Source organism: Gopherus flavomarginatus, chromosome 2 (assembly GCF_025201925.1).
Source record: "Gopherus flavomarginatus isolate rGopFla2 chromosome 2, rGopFla2.mat.asm, whole genome shotgun sequence".
Classification (NCBI taxonomy): Eukaryota; Metazoa; Chordata; order Testudines; family Testudinidae; genus Gopherus; species Gopherus flavomarginatus.
This window is the reverse complement of record NC_066618.1, coordinates 223,997,466-224,019,052: the sequence shown is the minus strand read 5'-3', so window position 1 is coordinate 224,019,052 and position 21,587 is coordinate 223,997,466. Positions and strand designations below refer to the sequence as shown.

Here is a 21,587-nt window from a genome sequence, read left to right as displayed (position 1 = left end):
TCTGTCTCCTGCAGCTGGCCCTCTCTCTCATTTGTTGCTCCAATAAGCAATAATTAGGTCCTAAGCTAATGATGTGTCAGCTGATCTGCTGTGTGTGTAGAAGGGAGGGGGGACTCGGTGAAATCGCCATGGAAACCCTCCCCTTGCATCCCCCCACCTGGCTCTGGCTGAGGATGTGTTTGCAGCCGCCTCTGCTCCCTGCGCCACCTTGCAGCCTGCCCGCCCCGCCCCGCCTTCTGTAACCTGCTGCCGCCTGCAGCATGCGCACTGCCCGGGATCCCTAAATGGGACAATTCTGTCCGTCACGTAGCTGCTCAGCCGTCTCCACAGAAACTTTTGTCCCGCTGGCCAATCAGCGCGCGGGCGACGCGGGGGAGAGCGGTTCAGTGTGGAGCTTTGCTCTCGCTCAGCCTGTGCTGCTGCTGTCAGTCCCGGCTCCAGCCGCCGCGAGACCTTCCAGTAGAGCCACTGAACAGAGCGAGCCTGGGAGGAGGAGGGGCTGACCATTTTGCAAGTGCCTGCCTGGGACAAGGCTGCTCCACGGTGCGCCAGGGGGCCGAGGCGTTTCACTTTGCTTTCGTTCTGGAGACCAGAGGAGAAAAATAATATATACATATATAAAAAGGGGGAAATGCTGGCTGTGAAACGGACCAGGAATGTGTGTGCACTTGTCTGGCAGCCAGTTTAGCAGAGGTGGTGAACAGGAGCAGGACGGGTTGAAGCACACAGAGACAGAGAGTGGGAGTGTGTGTGTATGTGTGTCTAAGACGGGATCTTGCAGGCGCTGGGAGAGGAGGATGGGAACTCCCCTTCCCTTGGTTCCTTTTAATGACTGGAAATAGGTATTGAATGGAGGAGCTGCAGTCTGCATTTGCCTTGGAAGATCGTCAAGAGGAGCTAACAGTTTGGCTACTTTCACCAGAGAAGGGGGTGTCCTTCATTACGTGATAGGGGAAAAGAGAGAGAGATCAGAAATCTCAAGGGTGACTTGAAACTGTGGCAAAACCAAAGGGAGAAAAAAAATCGATCCCTTAACAAAATAAAGGGGTTCTATTAAGCATCAGTACGCAAACTTACTTGAATGCCTTGTAGCCAGTTTAGCAAGGAAACCCCAGACAGAGGAGTCCTACATGTGTGAGCACCATTATTAAACTGGCAGACCAACCGACAGCCGTCTTCTTTTCTTTACCAACATCCTCCTGGGACTGATCTCTCTCCTTTGGTCTAATAGCTGATAATATCTTGTACATATTTTTCCTCCATCTGCTGGGATTTTAAATAAATAAATCAGAATTTCTATTAGGGCATCTGAAATTCAATGGGACTGAGTAGGAGCAAGTGAAATTTTCACAGACCGTTTTAAAAAATAAAAATATAAAAAATGTGGATGGGATTTGTTAGGAAGGAAAATAACAGGTAAGAACTTTCTTTCTTTCCCGTACTTTAACGCCCAAAGCAGAGAAATCTAAGGCAAAAACAGCCAGGGAACAGAGGCCAATTTGCCCTTCACTGTTTCCTCCATCCTGCACAGAGGCTGCTTTAGGAGAGGCACGGTCCTCCAGGACAGACACAGAAAACCCTTTGAAAAAGCAGCGAGGGCTGGCTGGGGTGGAGGGTGTTTTTTCACCTGCACCATCCCCGGTGCAGCGGGTGGAGCTGATGCATGAGAGAAGAATACGAGTCAATATTCTATTTTCTCTTTTTGTTAAGCCAAGGGATAGGATTTTAATTATTTATAAATCAAACCCCTCTGGGTAGACGCTACTGGAGACATTGGGATAGTCCTGCCTTGCACAATATTGGAGAGCGATCACGTACAGTAGAAGGATAAGAGAAGCCTCTACGAGACCCGTTTGCCTTCTATGATCCGGCACAGTTAAAAAAATGAGCAAGAACATTGCTATACTACTATATTGAGCGCTAGCCCCCTACCCATCCCCCCTGCCCCCAACAACAACAAAAAAATCAGCTGGGATCTGCTCGCACCGGGACCTCCTTTCAGTCCATCTTGGTGGTGGATGCATTTTTCATGAGCACTAGGCGAACAGGTGCAAAGTACGTTTGGAAGATCCAGGCACGGCCCGTTTTGTAGTGTGTGTGGTATCTCGTAGGAGATTATGGAGAGCAGCGACCGGGACATGTACCGCCAGTTTCAGGACTGGTGTCTCAGGACTTACGGGGACTCGGGGAAAACCAAGACGGTGACCCGTAAAAAATACGACCGGATCGTCCAGCTCTTGAATGGCTCCGAATCGAGCTCCACGGATAATGCCAAATTTAAATTCTGGGTCAAATCTAAAGGCTTCCAGCTCGGCAATTCGGACGAGGTCAATGGTGCTGGTGGAAGAGGGAAGCAAGTGCTGTACGTGCCAGTCAAAACCACGGTTAGTAGAGAATTGTCTTCCTTGTTATATGTCGACGAATGCAGCCTAGAGTGGGAGAGAGGACAGCCAGTTAGCCCGTTTCTCTCTTTCCCCCTAAGTCATCACTATGTTGTATTTGCATGTCACATTATACACAGGTTAGGGCTCTGTGGTCCTTTGTATTTAAAGCGATCATGCACCCCACTGCTCCCTCTTCCTCTATGCTGTTATTTTGGGGTGGGCTATTGTCCCGGCCCCTTAGCTGTGTGGTGTCTGTCGCGTGTCTTGCCATTGTATAAAGGCCACACAATTACGATTACAGCGGCAGATTTTCATAATATACTATTGCGATCGATAGAGCACGGTGTATCCTTACTGGCACAAAGCCAAATGTGGAGCCGGTCGTTTATTTGGGGGCTTCCCCAGGATATCGGATTTTTTTAATTGTTAGACCACAGCCCCTGAGACACAGAGCAGCAGGGATATGCCTTGATGACTCTGGAGCGTTGCTATTTTATTAAAGGAGGCGAGGAGAGGATGATCAACAAAGAGAGAGAGAGAGAGAGAGGTTTCCACATGACCAAATGGTAGATTTTGTTTCTCTTTCTGGGATTGCTCAAGTCTCACAGCTATAAAGCTTAAACTCAATTGATGCCATCCAGTAGTAGCACCAGCCTTCCTAGGATCTGAATCTGAACAGCTAGGCACAGTTCTAACAGCGGCGGAGCTATTATGCTTGGTGGTGGCAAGAGCTACAGAATTTTCTATTTAAGAAGATGGGAACTATTGGCTACAAGTAGGTTTGCATATTGAACACTTTAATATATCATTCCCCCCTCTAAACTACCTCAGGGAATCTAGATTCCTTATTTGGGGGTCTAAAGATGGAAACACAGGCAATCTTTTATCTCTGCTTTGGCATTTTGGTTTGATAAACAATATTTTCTTTTGCATTGAAATCTCATCCTGGTCTAATGAATATGCTCCTGGGTGGCATAATACAGAAGGATTCTTGAAAAAGTATTCTAGGTTTAATTACAACATGTGTTGCTGGGGAAAATCTGGAGATTCTGTAGAAGTATCTTCTTCTACATGTTAATAAATCAAGGCATTTGGGGTGCTCGTTTATATTTGTCCTCTTTCTAATCATCAGAGTAACTGTTGACAGGTAGTATAGATGTGGAATTAATTTTGTAAATGAGTTAAAAGGCAAGCAATAGACAATGTTCTGAGCAATGTTTATGTTCCCTCCTTACCTCTTCTATTCACAAAGGGTTCTAGGTCTGCCTATAGGTCCAGGCTTTACATGGAGAATAGCATGTGACTTTTCTAGAGTTAAAAAGCAGATTATTAATATTTGATCCTGAGATTTTCTGTAGATCAACTATATTTTGGGATGGAAATTGAAAATCAAGCATAGAACAAAGGAAAAATTATCTCAAATAGAAGTATAGTTCTAGGATGATTTATTTTATTCTTCCACTAATTGGAGCAGTGTTTTTTTAAGTGTCTTGCATGAAAGATCTTTTATTTCTTATGGGTTTACTTTTCAAAACAAGTTCAGAACTGCAAGCAAATTCCTTATTTTGGGTCAAAATTCAATCAATGAAAAGTCTGAATAAAAAGGCTAACTTTATTTTGTTCAAGATTTAGTAAAAGGTAGAGCTATTCTGGGCCTTTCAAAAAACAACACTTCTTTATGTTACCAACTTGTACATTGTCTGGCATCTTTACTAGGCCAGGAGGGTTTGGATTTCCTTCCGCTTTTTGTTGTTCTTGATTTTTTCTGGTCCCTATATCTAGAACCTTTCTTGATGTGTTTATCTGTTAGGAGATTTTACTTAAATGTTGGTCTTAATTCTTCTGCTTGCATTTGGAATCCTATGAATATTTGTGTATCTCTCTCTTAATAGATAGATGAATATTATAACAACCAACAGGCACCATAACAAAAGCAGCACAAGAGAGCTATCATAATACAGCCGTACAAATTTGAAGTATTTCTACATTACATTGAATTATTAATTAAACATAAAATAGTAAGTAACAGATCCTGCAGTCTTTGCTCAGGTAAAACATCCACTGACTTCCATTTGCCTGAGTGTTTGGTTCCAAATTTTGTTTCACAGTATAAACAAGAAAAGAGTATGCATAGCATTCAGATACGAATTATCAGTTATTAAAAAAAAATGTCATCCCCCATTTAAACACATGCAATCAATTTCATACTCCATTCACAAGGGGAAGTAGCATTGTTTAAGCAGATCTGTAGAGTGGCATCTATTTGTCTGATATGTTACTATATGCCAAAGAGTACCAAATGCTGAATGCTCCAAAAGGAATTCTTTTATATATTATGGGTGAAATCCTGGACCCATTAAAGTTAATGACAAAACTCCCATTGACTTAAATGGTGCTAGGATTTCACTCTATACCTCAAAATTATGTTTTATATAGAAGTAAGCTGATATTTTCAGGGGGCACCCTTACAAGTTATTGTAACACTAACTCCTGAAGAGTTTATTCATTTCTGATAATTCAGAACTAGCCCTATTGTTTAGTTTTTACTTATGCCATTTTTGTCTTGCTGTTGTCACAGAAATTTGAGCTCATCCTGCCCACAGAAACAGCCACAAACTGTATCAAAGCCTAAAGAGTAAAAACTTTCTCCATCACTTGATCTCTCAGTAGGTAAAAGTAATTAATGTACAATTAATCATCAGTGGTAATTCTGGCGAGCACAAGCACTCTCTTTTAGATGTAGTTACAATTTTAACTTCAGAGTCATAAACTGGTCAAAAATAAGCAAATAATATGCAACAATGTTGTTAGGAATTATTCTCTCCTTGAAGCTATAAGGTTTGTTGCTGTCAGCTACAGAGATTTGCTGTAATCCACTGCTGCTGGTAATTAGACATCATTACTGCTGTGTTAAAGGGAAAGAGAGAAGGGGAGAGGACAGACTGGGGCTAATTAACTACTTGATTCTAATGAAAGAAAGAGAGACTGATAGCAACTGGGAGGTTGCACCAGAACAGACTAGACATATCACACAGACTTAATTGAAGCAAGGGTATCTTGCAGGCTTAGAGCAGCTGAGGCTTGGTCTACTTTTTGTATTTCATGGGCAGTGACATGCTAGGTTTTGTTCCATTTTTCCCACTGCTTGTTTGGTGAGCATCGCAAAATCACAAGCCTGTTTTAAATATCAACTTAAATATGCAAGCAAGCGGGATATTTAGATAGTTACATGTAGGCTTTTTCAGTTTTACTGGCCTAGTCTCCTCAAGAGCAACAGGAACAAATCAGTCTCTGAATGTTCACATCCCTCTGTGGTCTAGGAGATGCACTTTTGGTCACCAAGCAACATCATCCTGCAAAACAGCCATTTTAGGTCCAGAATGGGACAACACACAGTGAAGTATTTGAATACACAGTCCAGCGAACATCTTATTTCTGCTACTTTTCACATTGTTACTCTTATTGTCATACATTCTTTTTCATTAAGCCCAAGCTGCACTTTATGAGAACAGTGAAATGATGCCTAATTTAAAGTATCAGAGGGGTAGCCGTGTTAGTCTGGATCTGTAAAAGCAGCAAAGAATCCTGTGGCACCTTATAGACTAGCAGAAGTTTTGGAGCATGAGCTTTCGTGGGTGAATACCCACTTCGTCAGATGCACATATTCACCCACAAAAGCTCATGCTCCAAAACGTCTGTTAGTTTATAAGGTGCCACAGGATTCTTTGCTGCCTAATTTAAAGGCATTACATAAAAATATTAATTTGAGAAATATGCCAAATGGCTGACAATGATTAATATAAACTTTTAATGGTTGGTACCCATAATCACTAATGAATGTGTAGAACTAATATTACTAGTGCAATATCTTTTTAAACTGCATAAATGACTGTTATGATTGGTTTCCTTGTGTTCTCTGTCTATCCACTTTGCTGAAATTGTTGCCTGATTAAAAAACTGGAGAACGAAATAATAATTAATTAATTATCAATATTATTTTTCTTGGTTTGTGTTATTCCTGGGCAAAAATATGGTTCCTAAAATCTTCCCAGATTTAGAAACTGATAAAAAAAAATAAGCTAACAAATAATGCGCCAATAAATACCATCAGATTTTAAGCAGAACTCCGCATTTAAATAAGAAATTCTGCCTACAAATGGATTGTAAGATATGCCCCAATGTACAGAACATACTTTGTACAGAAATCTACAGGGACAGAAGCTCAAGGGCTAGATTTTGATAGTGTAAATCTGGAGTAACTCCACTGACTGCAATGGAGTTATTGAATAACTGAAATCAAGTCTTGCCTTCTGTATGCATTTTCCCATATTTTCTTTTATACTTTTCCCACTTGGGAACATAAAACCAATCTTCATTCAAAAATGAAAATTTGTTGGCTTTAGTTAGATCCTTAGATCCTGGCCCTCCAGGAAGATATGCCTTAGCGGAATAATGGAGCTCCAAACAGGGTAAGGGTCTGCACTAATGGATCTGATTACAAGATTGGGGGCTTAAAAATTAAGGTTTATTGAGTTCAATAGACCAGTCTCTATCCTCATGTATCTATTCATGGAGTCATTTCCTGATCTTATAATTTGATGGGTGCAGTTTCGGTTATGAATACTAATATACAAGAAATACATTAAAGAAAAAATAGTTTGTATGTTAAAAGAGAGAGTGACATTGTTACCGAGTATTTTCAATTATTTTCATCTTGTGGGCACGTTATGGCAATCTAAAAGTGTGCAGCATCACTTCAATACTTTTCTCTTTATTTTTGTAGCAGTTAGTATTAAAGGTGAACAAAAGAGTTTGGAAAATATATGTTGGTAGTGCTATATCCTAATGAACTACCAAAATATAACATATGTAAGTACAACATAAAGGTGAAACAATGTAAGTAAGAGAGTGATGTTGAAGGTTGGCTGTAATTTATCCCAGAGTACACCTGTGCAGTAGTTCATAGTCCTCCTAAATGCTTCCCTATTTCTCGAAGCTCCACTCAACCCCTCATATCCAACAATTTCTTGCTCATTCACCTTCCCCTCACAACCACATCTTTACTCAGCCCTTCACAGCTCCTCATTCCTCTTACCCACTTCCTATATCTCTGCTGCCCAGTTTGCTTTCTAATCTGCTAATGGCCTCTGTGAGTAGTGGAGCTGAGGAATCAGGAAGGCATACAGATAGTGTCAGAAAATGGACATAGCTGATAGAACTAAAGAGTTCAGATGGTTATTTTTATGTAGCTCAATCAGGTTTTCATGAATAAAGAGAATGTCATAAAAATTAAAATATCAAAAGTGGCATATATTTAAAATGTTGTCTGTGTGTGTTTATGTGTGTGATATTTTGGAGTTTGTGGTAACTGCGTTTGTTTAGCTAGAACTATACAAAGAAGTGTGAGGAAAAACAGAGCAAATTTTTGAAATGAAAGCATCTGTAAATGTTTCCTCTGTAAAATTAGAAACTATTTTATTTTAAGATTATTCAAAGAACAACGGTATTTTGTACCTAGTGTGCCAAATTTAGAAACCAAATTAAATCATTTCAATATGAAACAAGAATTTTAGTCTTCCTGTATGTGTAACTTTATCTGACCAAAAGTCACTACTGATATCTCCATTTCATACATATTTATACACACAACACAGTCAGACACCCACCGACCTTATAAAAAATTAATCACCCCAATAAAGAGCCAACATCTGGCATGAAAGTCCAAGTCCGTAACACAGTTCTTGGTCCCCATTTTTCTCCAGCAAATGTCTTGTAGAAGCAGTGTCCCAAAAATAAGTTGCAAGTTTAATTTATGCAAAATTTTGGAACTTTGTTTGGAATATTAAATTGGAGAAAGTGGACTTGATTCTCCACTGTTCTTTGGGCACTAAGCCTAGACCAAAGTGCAGGAGGCAGCTGATGAGAGTTGGCATAGCCAGAAGGCAAAAAGAAGAGCTGGCTGGCAGAGGAAGCAGAACAAATGGTGAAGAGAAAATTGAGCAGGTAGATATGGAGAAAGATTAGGAAACAGGAAAGAAGGAAACATCAAGAGAACACTGAAATTCCTGATTCTACAACTCAGGTTTACATAGGTGGAGAGCCCCTGGCAGCAGAAAGTTGGATGCAGTGGCACAAGGCACCACAGAAACTTCATTCCTGAGTAGCTTGCAGGCCAACACAGCTCCCAAAATGAGCAGCATTGACAGAACAACTAGTGTGGCTGAGGGATGTATTGATTCTGCAAATCTCGTAGGGACCTGCCAGAAGAAGATAAAGCTGCCTCTGATTGGTGAAGTCCCTGAAGAAGGGCAGATGGCCGGGTTGGTACATGCCTGTGCAGTTTGTGCTACTGGCAATAATGAACCTGATCTTGCACCTTTTTCACCTAATACTTTTTACCCTATTTAAGTAGATGAGAAACTACTTCTAAAAGACCACTTTTAAACAGGTACACTGAAATAAAATATCCAGATAGGCAAGGAACACTTGCCAGAATTAGTGATGTTGGGCATTCTTGTACATATAAGGGACCTTGTTAAAGGTCACTATTTCTTTGTCTGATGAATGGCAACTTCCTGTGCATTCATTTCAGTCTGAGTTTTATGGCTGTTAGTACAGGATTCTAAACACCTAATCCAAAGTTTTGTAAATTGAGTAACTTGCCATTTGGAGATATATATGTATAAGGACTAAAGACAGTCCCCTAAATTTAATGTAAGATTTGAACCACAAACTTGTACATGTGAATATATATCAATTTAAGAGATTATCTGTAGTGGACATTTTAGTAAATATATCTAATCTATAGCAGAGTTCACCTTAAGCAAAGACTTTTTTCCAGACATAAATGTACAATATGAACTTTGGTCATTTTTATTAAATGACCTACTTGAAACTAGGCTGAAATTCATTCAACTATTTTCACTTGAGAGGCTGTAAATGAGCTCCACTGGGAAATGTCAGACAAGAATTTTATCAATAAATCCACTGTCTGAAAGTTTTGTAACTTGTTGTTCCCCAAAACTCTTTGATTTAGCAGCAGACTACCAATGCTACCACACCTTGGCTTCCTTTTTAAAAATAAATAAATAAATTCAGAGAATATGGTCACTTATACTTGAATCACTCTCACTGCAGTCTACAATTTCTAACATGGTCAGATATGGTTAATCTCAATGTCTGCTAGCCAAAAACCTTGTCACAACATTGCCTATGAAACCGTGTAAGGTCTAAACTCAAGACAGATACAGAACTCAAATAGCTGATACTTAATTATAAGTTGCTCTTTTGGTAAAACAGCCATTTTAGTGGTATGTGGAAAATCAAACTTTTAGAAGTGACTTGAACTGACAAACAATTATTTAAATACATTAGGAGCAACATGCCTGTGGTAGGGCCATTGGTTTTGCCAGACTGCAAGAGCAATCAAAGAGCATGAGAAGTTTCACTAAAAATAAATTATTTCATTCAAAGGCTTCCCCACTGTAAATGACAAGGAAGTACCTATCCCCGGATTACACTTTATAGGTAATGAAACTGAGGCACTGATAGAAATAGAGGTATAATTAGAAGAGGTAATGGGACAACTCAAGATAAATTGCAGTAAATCACCAGGACTGGTACAAATCCAAGAGTTCTGAAGAATTAAAGAATGAAGTAATTAAAATATTAACATTTATCATTTGCCATTAAAACAGCTATGATACTGGGGGGTGGCCAAAAATCTATAAAAAAGTGGCAAGGATGTTCATAGAAATGATAGACCTGTGAGCTGTATTTCAATACCAGAAAAGAAACAGTAAGAAAATCATTACAGAGTTAAGTCCTTAGATGAACATAACACGATTGATATAAACTAGCAAGGCTTCTGCAAGGGTTAATTATATTTCTCTAGCCTGTTAGAATTCGTTGAGTTAACACAATACAGACCTGGTGTATATAACTTTAGACTGTCAAGTCTTTTTATAAAAATAATTCAGAAGATGAAACTTGGGCCCGAGTCTGTTTCCACTGAACTCAAAATGAGTCTGATATTGTCTTTCGTGGGAGCAGGACTGGATCCTTGGTAATGATGGCATAAGAGACAAAAAGTCCTGTTAAAGACTAAATGCTGGTTAAGATATGGGAAACAAAGGATTAGAATGAATGGCAATTTTTAGCATGGGAAGTGATTAATAATGGTAAGAATGGAGTTCAATATATATAATGATTTGGAAGACAGGTGAATAGCAAGGCTGGCAACATTTGGTGGGGAACAGACATGCAAATTATTTAGGTTAGTCAGCTAGGAAGCACTGGAAGGAGAAAAAAGAAGTACCATAAAAAGTAGAAAAATAAGAAATATGGCAGATGAAATTCACTCTAGACTAATGGAAGGTAATTCACATAGAGTGTCATTGCCCTTCAGTCATTGAAAGAAACAATTCAAAGTTTTTGGACACACCTGAGGTTGCTAGATTATGTGTAACTTCTTAGGGAAAATATCTAGGAACTATCTTCTTAATGCATAATAGGAGTAAAAAAATAAGCTGTTAGACTGTGTTAAGAAGGGGATAGAGACTAATATGAAAATCATATTCTGCTTATTAATTCAATGGTATACTCTTGCTTTTAATAATGTGTTCAATTTGGTTACCTTTTCTCTAAAGGGATATAGAAGAGATTAAAAGAGAAGTCAACAAAACTAATTAAAGACATAGAAGAGGAAAAATTCAAATGACTAGAATTATATCATTTTGAAAGAAAAAGGTTAAAAGAAAGTATGATGAGAGTACATTAAATAGTGAATAATGTAGAGATGGCCAGTCAGATGCTATTCCATCAGACAGGAATATGTGACAACTGACATTAAAAAGTAGCAAACACAGGCCTAGACTGTAGCTTTAAATTTCTGGAAGTTGGGTCGAAAGTCTGCACTGCAGGTCCTGCAGGAATTCTGACTGACTCAATCAAAATTTCTACTGCGGATAATACAGTGGAGTGGCAGCTCCCAGTACTCTTTGGAGAGGTGCAACCTGCACTCCCTTTGTGCCAGTTCTGCTCTGCTGATTGGGGCAGAGCAAAGGACAAGGTCACAGTCCCACCTTCATCCTGTTTCTCCCATCCTCCTTTTGGGATGCTAGTATCAGTGATAACATTAACCTGAAGCAGTCCTTGACATTGCAGAGAGGGAGGTGTCTTTTTCTGTCCTCTCCCAATGAGCTCCATCAGGGTCAGCCACACTCTGACCCGTAGAATCGGTAAAAGGAAGGACTATTAGACAAATCTGTAACTAACCTGTCGTTCCTTGTAAACTCCCAGCACCCTTCCATTTGCCTCTCTTGTGGTCTGGGTTTCCCATTGCAGATTGCTGGTGGCCTCCTCCTTCATTCTTTCATTTCAGATCTATCTCTACTAGTAGGTTTAATCGTCAGCTAGTAGGTTTCATGTACATATGCTGATATTGGCTGAGGTTAGAGAATAAAATCATTCCATGGCATAGTACTGTGTAATTTTGCCCGGGTATATTATGTTTTGTTTGGGGATTTATTTTACTATTTTCCATGGAAACATGTTGTATAGGCTGCCATGGCAACAAGGACTAGATGGATCACTGGTCAGTTCCAGTATGGCAGTTCCTATGTATTTGTTTCTGAAGTGATACTAGTCTAGAGGAGGAAAAGAGGTGTTAGCTGTAATATTCTGGCAATACCCTATATGGGTCAATTCACAGTGACATTGATAGTGACTCAGGCAAAAAGTTTATGATCAACCACCCCTTCAAAGCAAATGTTCCTCCAACTCTGATTAATGGTAATATATGTTATTTCCACCTAAACTTTTTTTGCAGAGCTGCCTTGCAAGCATATTTGGTTGGTGCTGAAATACTATTTAATTATTACTAAGATGACAGGAAAAGGACAGGAATCAGACCAGGATTGTTTGTGAAAAGAACTGCAAACACTAGACACATTTACCTCATTCAAATGAAAGATGATTTCTAGAAGGCAGTGTGGCGTCTTTTCCAAGGTGGTAGATAACCCAGGTCTCTGAAGGAAATATGGGATGTAGGTGTATGTTTATATGACATGTCCATTACACTTTTATATATACAATAGGGGGAAAAGTAAGTGCAAACCTCATGCTATTCTCTCTTCACTGGAGAAACTGAGAGTTTTTCATATCCTCTTCTAGTAGCTTTCTATCATTTTATAAAAGTAGATCAACAAATTCTATAGCCATTGTTCCCATACGTATAAAAGAATTCTAATCAGAGCAAACATTCAAACTTTTCAGTTGTCACACTTTCTATCAATAGATCCTACACTCACATACTATGGTGGTAGGTGCCAGTGCAAAACCCTGAGAAAGGCAGACAGAACTCCCAGAAGTATTTTTACCCCCTTTCGCCTGGATTTAGGATTTCCCAACAAGGTTCTAACACAAAATAAGTCTGTAGGGGCACACAACACCAAGAGGCTATGCTCATTTCCAAAATCATCAGAGTTTCAAAAAGATGTATAATGCAAATTCATTTGGGGACTATAAATCTGCCCTTTTGTCCTTGCAATAAATATATGGGGACAAATTCTTCTGTTGCTTTTACTGGCTACAGACAGTTTGGATTGGGGTAACTGAGAGATAACTTTGGCTCATGATGGGCACTGAAGGAGTTAAATGTGCATTTAAAAATATAAACCAAAGTTTTCCACCTCTAAATAAAGTATACATTTTTCCTCCCTAGCTGCTGTTCTATGTAGCAAATACCAATGTTGTTCTCTCCAGAACATCCTAATTTTGCAAAGAATACACCTGGATTTAGGGTCAGGAGTGTGATAATGAAGTAATGCAACTGTAAATACCACTTTAGCTGCATCCCTGTCTACTTTAATCATGGAGACTATTTTCAAAAAAGAGTGGGAAGCTGTGTTCTTAAACAGGAGATAGTGAGATAGCTTCATGTTTATGAATATTAGGAAGGGTTTTTTTTATTTCTAGCATTGTAATAGATTAAGTTAGATTTTCTGATAATTATTTATCTATCTGGGAATTTTATCAAATAATTCTATTGGTAATTACTGATTTTTTATATTTATAGAAAACTGGTTTTTCATAAATATTGAGATGTGATATTAGTGACATCTGTGCTTTTTTATATAAGGATTTAACAAATTAACAACTAACACCATCCATTGCAGTTTGAAAGTAGGCAATAAACAAAGTGGAACGTATTTGTTTAGGTTATAATAACTCATTAATCTTGTAATGAAACTCACTTACTAGGAGCAGTGAGCAAGCCAGAGGAGGACTTATGGAATAATTAAAGAACTGTAACTGTAAGAAGTTGGGGAAGAAGACAATTTGGATAAACTGTTACTAAGGGCCCAGTTCTGTCACCCTTATTTGCATGGGGTGAAATTCACCGCTGGGAGAGGGCCATCACAAGCATATAAATAACTTCATAGCACAAGGATTATGCACCCTACTTTGAGGTCTTTTGTAGGTCTTTAGTGATGAGTAGGCCTAGTACTGATCCTATGCCTGGGGGTGAAGTTCACCTACTTAGTACACCGTGCTTATTCCATGCATAAGTCCATTGATATCAATGAGTGCTGGTGGCAGATTGGATAGTGAAGCAAGGTGTCAACATGATCTATTAAAATAAAATTCCTTATTTTATATTTTTAAGATTAATTTAACTATAATTACCCTACGTACCTTGCCATAAAATATTCCAATGTGAGGGGCTATTGTCTAATAAATGTATGTACGACATGGTTAAAGGGGCTTGATTTTATGTCATTCATTTCAGTGCACACTTACAGGCCCATTTAGCTTTGATGTAATCTTCAGAGTGACCTCACTGAATTGCAGTAGCTCACAGCACTCCTGAATATGGCCTTTATTCTTTGCTTATAACATATTCGACCGTAATTGTCTCAGCCAATCACAATGAAGTGTATACTTACTTCTCATTTATGAAAATCCTCACACTGATTATTCGAGAGGGTCTTGGTTGAAGAATCGTTCACTGGCTTTAGACTTTTGAACTTTACCTGCATTGAAGCACATGAAACATAGTTACTTCCCCTTCTCGTCTTTCCAACTAAACATTCTCTTCACACACATTTTTTCTGCTTATTTTAAAAGTTTTCTAGTCTCCCTTTTCCACAGCTTTTGCAACAGCAGCTCCAGTGGCAAACAGTACCAAATTCAGAATAATATTAATAAATATAATGAGTTATAAAGTAAATGAGGTAAAAAGTAAGGAAGTTTTCCATATTTTGGGCTATTGGTCTTTAGCCTCAGAGTTTATGAAGCCCAGCATACAATGCTACCTGCAAATGGAGCAATCACAAACTATCAACTACCTAACCACTGGAAATATTTGGAAAATGAGGGGGAAATTATGTTTTCTATTTTTCACTAAAGTTTTGTTTCTGCAGAAATTTGCCCTTCTAACAATGAATGCTGCCACATCTTATTTCTAAGTACAGTTTATTACTCAACAATGCAGTATTATTGATTTTATATATTAGCATAGCACTCATCATCACAGCAAATTCGTAGCTAACTAGAATGTGTTTGCTGGTAATACTCAAAATGTTTTTTTTTTTTACACAAAATTGCAAACCTGAATATAAAGATGAGGTATACTTTAAGACCATAAGAATGACCACACTGTGTCAGAGCAATGATCCATCTAGTCCAGTATCCTGTCCTCTGACAGTGGTCAATGCCAGATTCTTCAAGAGAATGAACAGAACAGGGCAATTAACTAACTGTTGTCCAGTCCAAGCATCTGGCAATCTGAGGCCTAGGGACACTCAGAGCATTTGGTTGCACCCCTGATCGTCTTGGCCAATAGTCATTGATGGACCTATCCTCCATGAACTTACCTAATTATTTTTTGAACCCAGTTATAGTTTTGGCCTTCGCAACATCCCCAAGCAATGAGTTCCACAGATTGACTATGCATTCTGTAGAGAAGTACTTCCTTCTGTTTGTTTTAAACTTGCTGCTTATTAATTTCATTGAGTAACCCCTGGTTCTTGTGTTATGTGAAGGGGTAAATAACACTTCCTTATGCACTTTCTCCATACCATTCATGATTTTATGGTCCTCAATCATATCTGCTCTTGTCTTTTTCAAGTCGAACAGTCCCAGTCTTTTAAATCTCTCCTCACATGGAAGCCAGTCTGTACCTTCATTCATTTTTGTTGCCCGTTTCCATTTCCAATATATCTTTTTTGAGATGGGAAGACCAAAAATACAAACAGTATTCCTGGTGTGGGTGTATCAAGGGTTTATATGGTGGCATTATATTTTCTGTGTTATTACCTATCGCTTTCCTAATGGTTCCTAACATCCTCTTCGCTTTTTTGACTGCCATTGCACAGTGAGCAGATATTTTTAGAAAATTTTTCACAATGACTCCAAGATCTCTTTCTTGAGTGGTAACAGCTACTTTTGACCTCATCATGTTGCATCTATAATTGGAATTATGTTTTCCAACCTATTTCCAATTATTTTGCCTTTATTAACATTGAATTTCATCTGCTATTTTGTTGCCCAGTCACCCAGGTTTGTGAGATCCCTTTGTAACTCTTTGCAGTCTGTTTTGGACTTCACTATCTTGAGTAATTTTGTATCATCTGAAAATTTTGCCACTTCACCGTTTAACTCTTTTTCAGGATCATTTATGAACATGTTGAACAGCACTGGTCCCAGTCCTGGGGGACACCTAGGGGATGCCACTATTTACCTCTCTCCATTCTGAAAACTGACCATTTTATTCCTTCCCTTTGTTTCCTGCCTTTTAACCAATTACTGATCCAAGAGAGGACATTCCCTCTTATGACTGCTTACTTGTCTTAAGAGCCTTTGGTGAGGGACCTTGTCAAAGGCTTTCTGAAAGTCCAAGAACACTGGATCCACTGGATCATCCTTGTCCATGTTTGTTGACATCAAAGAATTTTAATAGGATGATGAGGCATGAATTCCCTTTACAAAAGCCATGTTGACTCTTCCTCCAACAACCATGTTCATCTACATGTCTAATAATTCTATTCTTTACTGTAGTTTCAACCAATTTGCTTGGTACAGAACTTAGGCTTGTGGGCCTGTAATTGCCAGGATCATCTCTGGAGCCTTTTTAAAAATTGGTGTCACACTACTTGTCCTGTAGTGACTTGATACAGAAGGTGATTTAAGTGATAGGTTACACAGGGTTACGTACCATTTTGTAGTTTAGGAATATGTTCAGATACAGTTAGATAATAGCATTAATATCCATTTGATATGTGTTGTGTTACCCATTTTCTTCTTCATTTCTGGTCATTTCTGCCATTGCAATTGCCGACTGTCATTTACTAATAGCCATAGATTTTTGTTTCTTTACACTGTTTGTACTTCCAGACCTTGAGGCCTGCTGCTTCTAATTTTGCATTCCAGCCCAACTGCAGGAGCTGAGAGTCAAATATATGTATCATTTATGGGGAGTAGGATCAGTACACTTGTGTAACATTAGTTAGTTGAACCACTAAATTGCCTGCATTTTAATTTTTTGATCTTTGATTGGAAAGCGTATTATTTTGGTGAGTAACCAGATGCAGCCTAAGCTGCATACGAGAGGAGATCTACAAGCGGGCTTCTAAAACTAGGCTACTGTAAAATAAAATTTAAAAAAATCAATCAACTGGAGAATCTATTAGGTCTAATCCACCCACCACCATCTGGAGCAATAACTTATCTGTCTTATTTATCTAAACAAAATTTTGTAAATGATGAGAGTGGAAATATGGTAAATATGCTGATTTTAGTTGAAATAATTTGCATGTTAATTTTATAAAATTTCCAAGGCCAGAATGACTGAATTTAGGCATTACTGAATAACAATACCATTGTAATCTGAAATTTACTGTTTTAGGACCCAATCCTGTTCCTACTGAAGTCAATATCAAAATCCCACTGATTTCAATAGAAGCAGGATTGGGCACTAATACTTCTAAAAATTCTAGGTAGTAATACACATGGCAGTAACTTGCTCATACTACACTTTACCACAATAGTATTTGACTGTCAGCACTTTCATTACTTTTTAAAGAATATACAGGGTCAGATTTTCAGGAGCACCCAGCTTCCACACCACAGAGGGCTTGAGCCATTTTACGGTGATTCTATTCACACCTGGAACTCTTTGGAAGCAGATTAGGATTCTGCTGCATGCAGCTGAGTCAGTCGTGGCTCCCTTCCCTGGCCATGTACTAAGGGCTTCTATAAAGTAGGGAGAAGATCTCTTGCTACCAAGAGACAAAGAAAATACATCTGTACTCTCATGATGTACCTATGACACTGGATATCAAATATGCCCATCCCGAAAAGAAACCTCAAAAGTGAATGCCTTTAAATGGCTCAGGTTCTTTCTCTCAGACTGAACCAGAAGATCATTATGGGCAACTATTCCTCTCCCTCATATTATTCAGCAAGGATCAGTTATCTCTTCCTGTTCTTCAACATCTATTTTTTAACCACTGGAAGAGCTGGTGAAACAACATGGGCTGAAGTAGTATATAGGCAACACCATCTCTTTATGTCAAAGGTAAACAGCACCGTCTCCCAGCATTCCCAATAATTTACACAAAATTTACACCTGGATGGCTAATGCTGAACCCAGATAAGACTAAAGAAGTACTGGCAATAAGAGAGAAGTTCTGCAGGAAATTCAAAGATTAAGATTACTACTGCAACATTAACTTAGTCATATTAAAACATATATTTAACAGCACAGCCCCCAAAATATTGCATCTGTTATGTGTGTGCCGTGGCCAAGCTATAGTTGCTGTGGGAACCATAACTGAATGTTCTAACTTTTTGCATGTTCGATTTTGTATTAACATACCCCTTTGAATTTATTTTTAGTACTATGCTCTAAGGTCATATGCTGCATGTTTTTTCTTTACAAGCATAAACATTTTATCATTTAAAATAAAGCTAAATCCTATATAATTCTTTAAATGACTATAAGATCTGCGTAGATATTAACAGAAGTCGCAACATGATTCAGGAACAATTACCAAATTTCAGTCTGGTTAATTTTTTGTGTATAAAATAAAAACAGGAGTGTTATAATTATTGTCTTTTGAGCATGGTATTAACAACAAACCTTGTTATATTGATGTGTTTTCTGGAGCCATTTAAACTTTGTTTGGATCATGCAGTAAGAGGAAAACATCTCAATCCTAATTGGTGAAAAAACCTTGAAATTCCCATAGACAAATATCTATGATGCCTAAATTATCAATTGAAATTAATGGGAATAATTTTTTTTCTTACCTGTGAAACATTCGTTATGTGTGACTATGACTTGTGGATATAATGAATGAACTGAGAAATACATATATCTGCCACTGGTTTAGCAGTTGGCAGACATTTCTTCCTCCCCTCCCCCTATAGCCATATGGCACGGTAAATAAGTGCTATAGGGTTTCCTAAGCTAGCTACTGTCTAGCTTTCTTGTTGAAAATATAGTTCCTGTACGCTAGCTCTTGCATAGTACGCCACGTTTGTCCCCTACGAGCACCTCTCCCTGCCTGTGCGTTCAACAGCCGGATAATAACCTAGAAACTGAGCTCACACACCCTGTGTTTAGCGTACACCTTGGGAGAGAGAGACGAGCGGTGAACCAAAGAGCTTAGTGCTGGCAGCGTAAAAAGGGGCCATGTGCCCTGCCTGGCTGGCCCAGTGGTTTTCTCTAGGTTGGTCTGACCCACTCAGGGGGCGCCGCTCATTAAAACAAAGGAGGGGGAGTGGGACCTTCCCTGTAACATCAGGGGGAGCAGCAGCGTAACGCCGCCGGCCTTTGTGTGGGCTGACCAAGGCTCCCCTAGAGAGGGGAACGGGGCTCCTCCCCCGGGGTGACACTGCGGGAGAAGCCGTGGCCCTGCCACAAGGAGGGCAGGAAAGTCCGCCCCAAGGGGCTCCGTGCGGCACGAGGGTCTCCCGTCCCAGCATCTGTGCCCCGGGCCCCGCTCCCCCGGGCGAGGACAGGCGCTGCCCCGCCCCTGCAGGGTGCGCCGCTGGGGCAGGGCCAGCAGGGGCCCCGCTGCGCAGGCTGCAGCGAGACACAGAATGGGCCGGGGGCCACGCTGCTCTGGCTGCGTCTCGGCGGCTGCTGGGTTAATTGATTCAGGGCCCAGACTGGCACTCAGGGCCCTGTGGGGCGGGTGGGGGGAGGCTCTCCCTGCCTCCCACCCCTCCTGTTCCTATAGTAACACTGAAATACCTCCAGCGCCAGCAGGGCTCGGAGGCGCCTCACCGGATTGGTGGAGTCTCGGGGAGGGGAGAGGGGGCAGCGCAGGGAGCGGAGCTGGGGCAGACCTGGCAGCAGGAGCAGCAAGCTGAGTGCATCCGCCTCCTCCCCGCCCCCCACCGAGCCGTGGCCACTCGAGTTCCCATGGAGACTGTGTGTGCAGCAGCAGCAGCACCTGGATGGGCAGCAGCCTGGAGAGATGCAGGGCCATAGAAAGGCACCACCCACGCTGACACCCCAACACGTGCTGCTGCCGAGTGACGCTGACATCCCAACCCTGACACACTGACACCCCAACACCTACTGCTACCCAGTGACACTGACAGCCCAACACATACTGCTACCCAATGACACTGACACCCTAACACTGACCGCCCAGCACATGCTGCTACCCAGTGACACTGACATCACAACCCTGACACCCCAACACATACTGCTGCCAAGTGACACTGACACCCTAACACTGATACCCCAACACATACTGCTACCCAGTGACACTGACATCCCAACCCTGACACCCCAACACATACTGCTACCCCCACTGACACCCCAACACATACTGCTGCTGAGTGACACTGACACCCTAACACTGACACCCCAACACATACTGCTACCCAATGACACTGGCACCCTAACACTGACACCCCAACACATACTGCTACCCAGTAACACTGACATCCCAACCCTGACACCCCAACACATACTGCTACCCAGTGACACTGACATCCCAACCCTGACACCCCAACACATACTGCTACCCAGTGACACTGACACCCCAACCCTGACACCCCAACACATACTGCTACCACATGGACACCCCAACACATACTGCTACCCAGTGACACTGACACGCCAACCCTGACACCCCAATACATACTGCTACCACACGGACACCCCAACACATACTGCTACCCTGTGACACTGACACCCCAATCCTGACACACTGACACCCCGACACATACTGCTACCCAGTGACACTGACACCCCAACCCTGACACACTGACACCCCGACACATATGGCTACCCAGTGACACTGACACCCCAACATATACTGCTACTCAGTGACACTGACACCCCCACCCTTACACCCCAACACATACTGCTACCCAGTGACACTGACACCCTAACACTGATACCCCAACACATACTGCTACCCAGTGACACTGACACCCTAACACCAACACACACTGACACCCCAACACATACTGTTACCCAGGGATATCGACACCCCTCCAACACATATTGTTACCTAGTGACACTAACATGCTAATAATGACACAAACTGATACCCCAACACATGCTGGTATGCAGTGATATTGACACCCTCAATAGACTGACACTGATACCCCAACACACCAGTATTGACACAGTCATCATAACACACAGACACCAACACATATTGACACCCAATGACACTGACACGCAGTGAAACTGACCCATGCACATTGCTACACACACACACACACACACACCAGTACTGACACACACAGTCATCATCACACACACACACCCCAAAACGTATTGCTACCCAATGACGCTGACACTCTATCCCTGATATACACAATAACAATGACACACTCCCAATATGACTCATTCATTGATATTTACACACACACACCACTTACAGCTACTGACACTGATGACCCCAATACTGACACAGACAGTGACACACACACCCAGCAATACTGACATGGGGTGACACTGACATACACATACACACACACACACACAGCTGCAGCCACAAACATACACCAATACTGACATGCACGGTGACAATGACACCGCCCATACTGACAGGCAGTGACAATCACACTCACACTGCTGCACACATAACTCTCCCCAATATTACACATGCAGTGACAGATACACACGTTGCTGTATAGCAAAACTGGCACACATACATTAACACTCAC

The 21,587-nt window shown here is 40.7% G+C and overlaps 1 protein-coding gene and 1 long non-coding RNA gene across 4 annotated transcripts in view; one reads left to right on the top strand and one right to left on the bottom strand.

Annotated features, from left to right (window-relative positions):
- The first annotated feature begins 427 nt into the window (after positions 1-427).
- Positions 428-21,587, top strand: part of NOL4 (nucleolar protein 4) — a 284,810-nt gene continuing 263,650 nt past the window's right edge. For 2 of the 3 annotated variants that reach the window (XM_050941990.1, XM_050941989.1), the window contains exon 1: positions 428-2,384. In XM_050941990.1, coding sequence (XP_050797947.1) covers positions 2,118-2,384 — 267 coding nt within the window. In that variant the 5' untranslated portion in view covers positions 428-2,117. Of the gene's footprint in view, positions 2,385-2,964; positions 3,160-21,587 lie in introns of those variants that run through there. The other variant, XM_050941991.1, reaches the window with a different exon arrangement.
- Positions 2,366-19,756, bottom strand: LOC127045694 (uncharacterized). The gene is made up of 3 exons (XR_007772799.1): positions 19,648-19,756; positions 14,333-14,419; positions 2,366-2,429 (listed from the first exon to the last, which is right to left on the bottom strand). It is a non-coding gene; the product is annotated as an uncharacterized LOC127045694 (long non-coding RNA).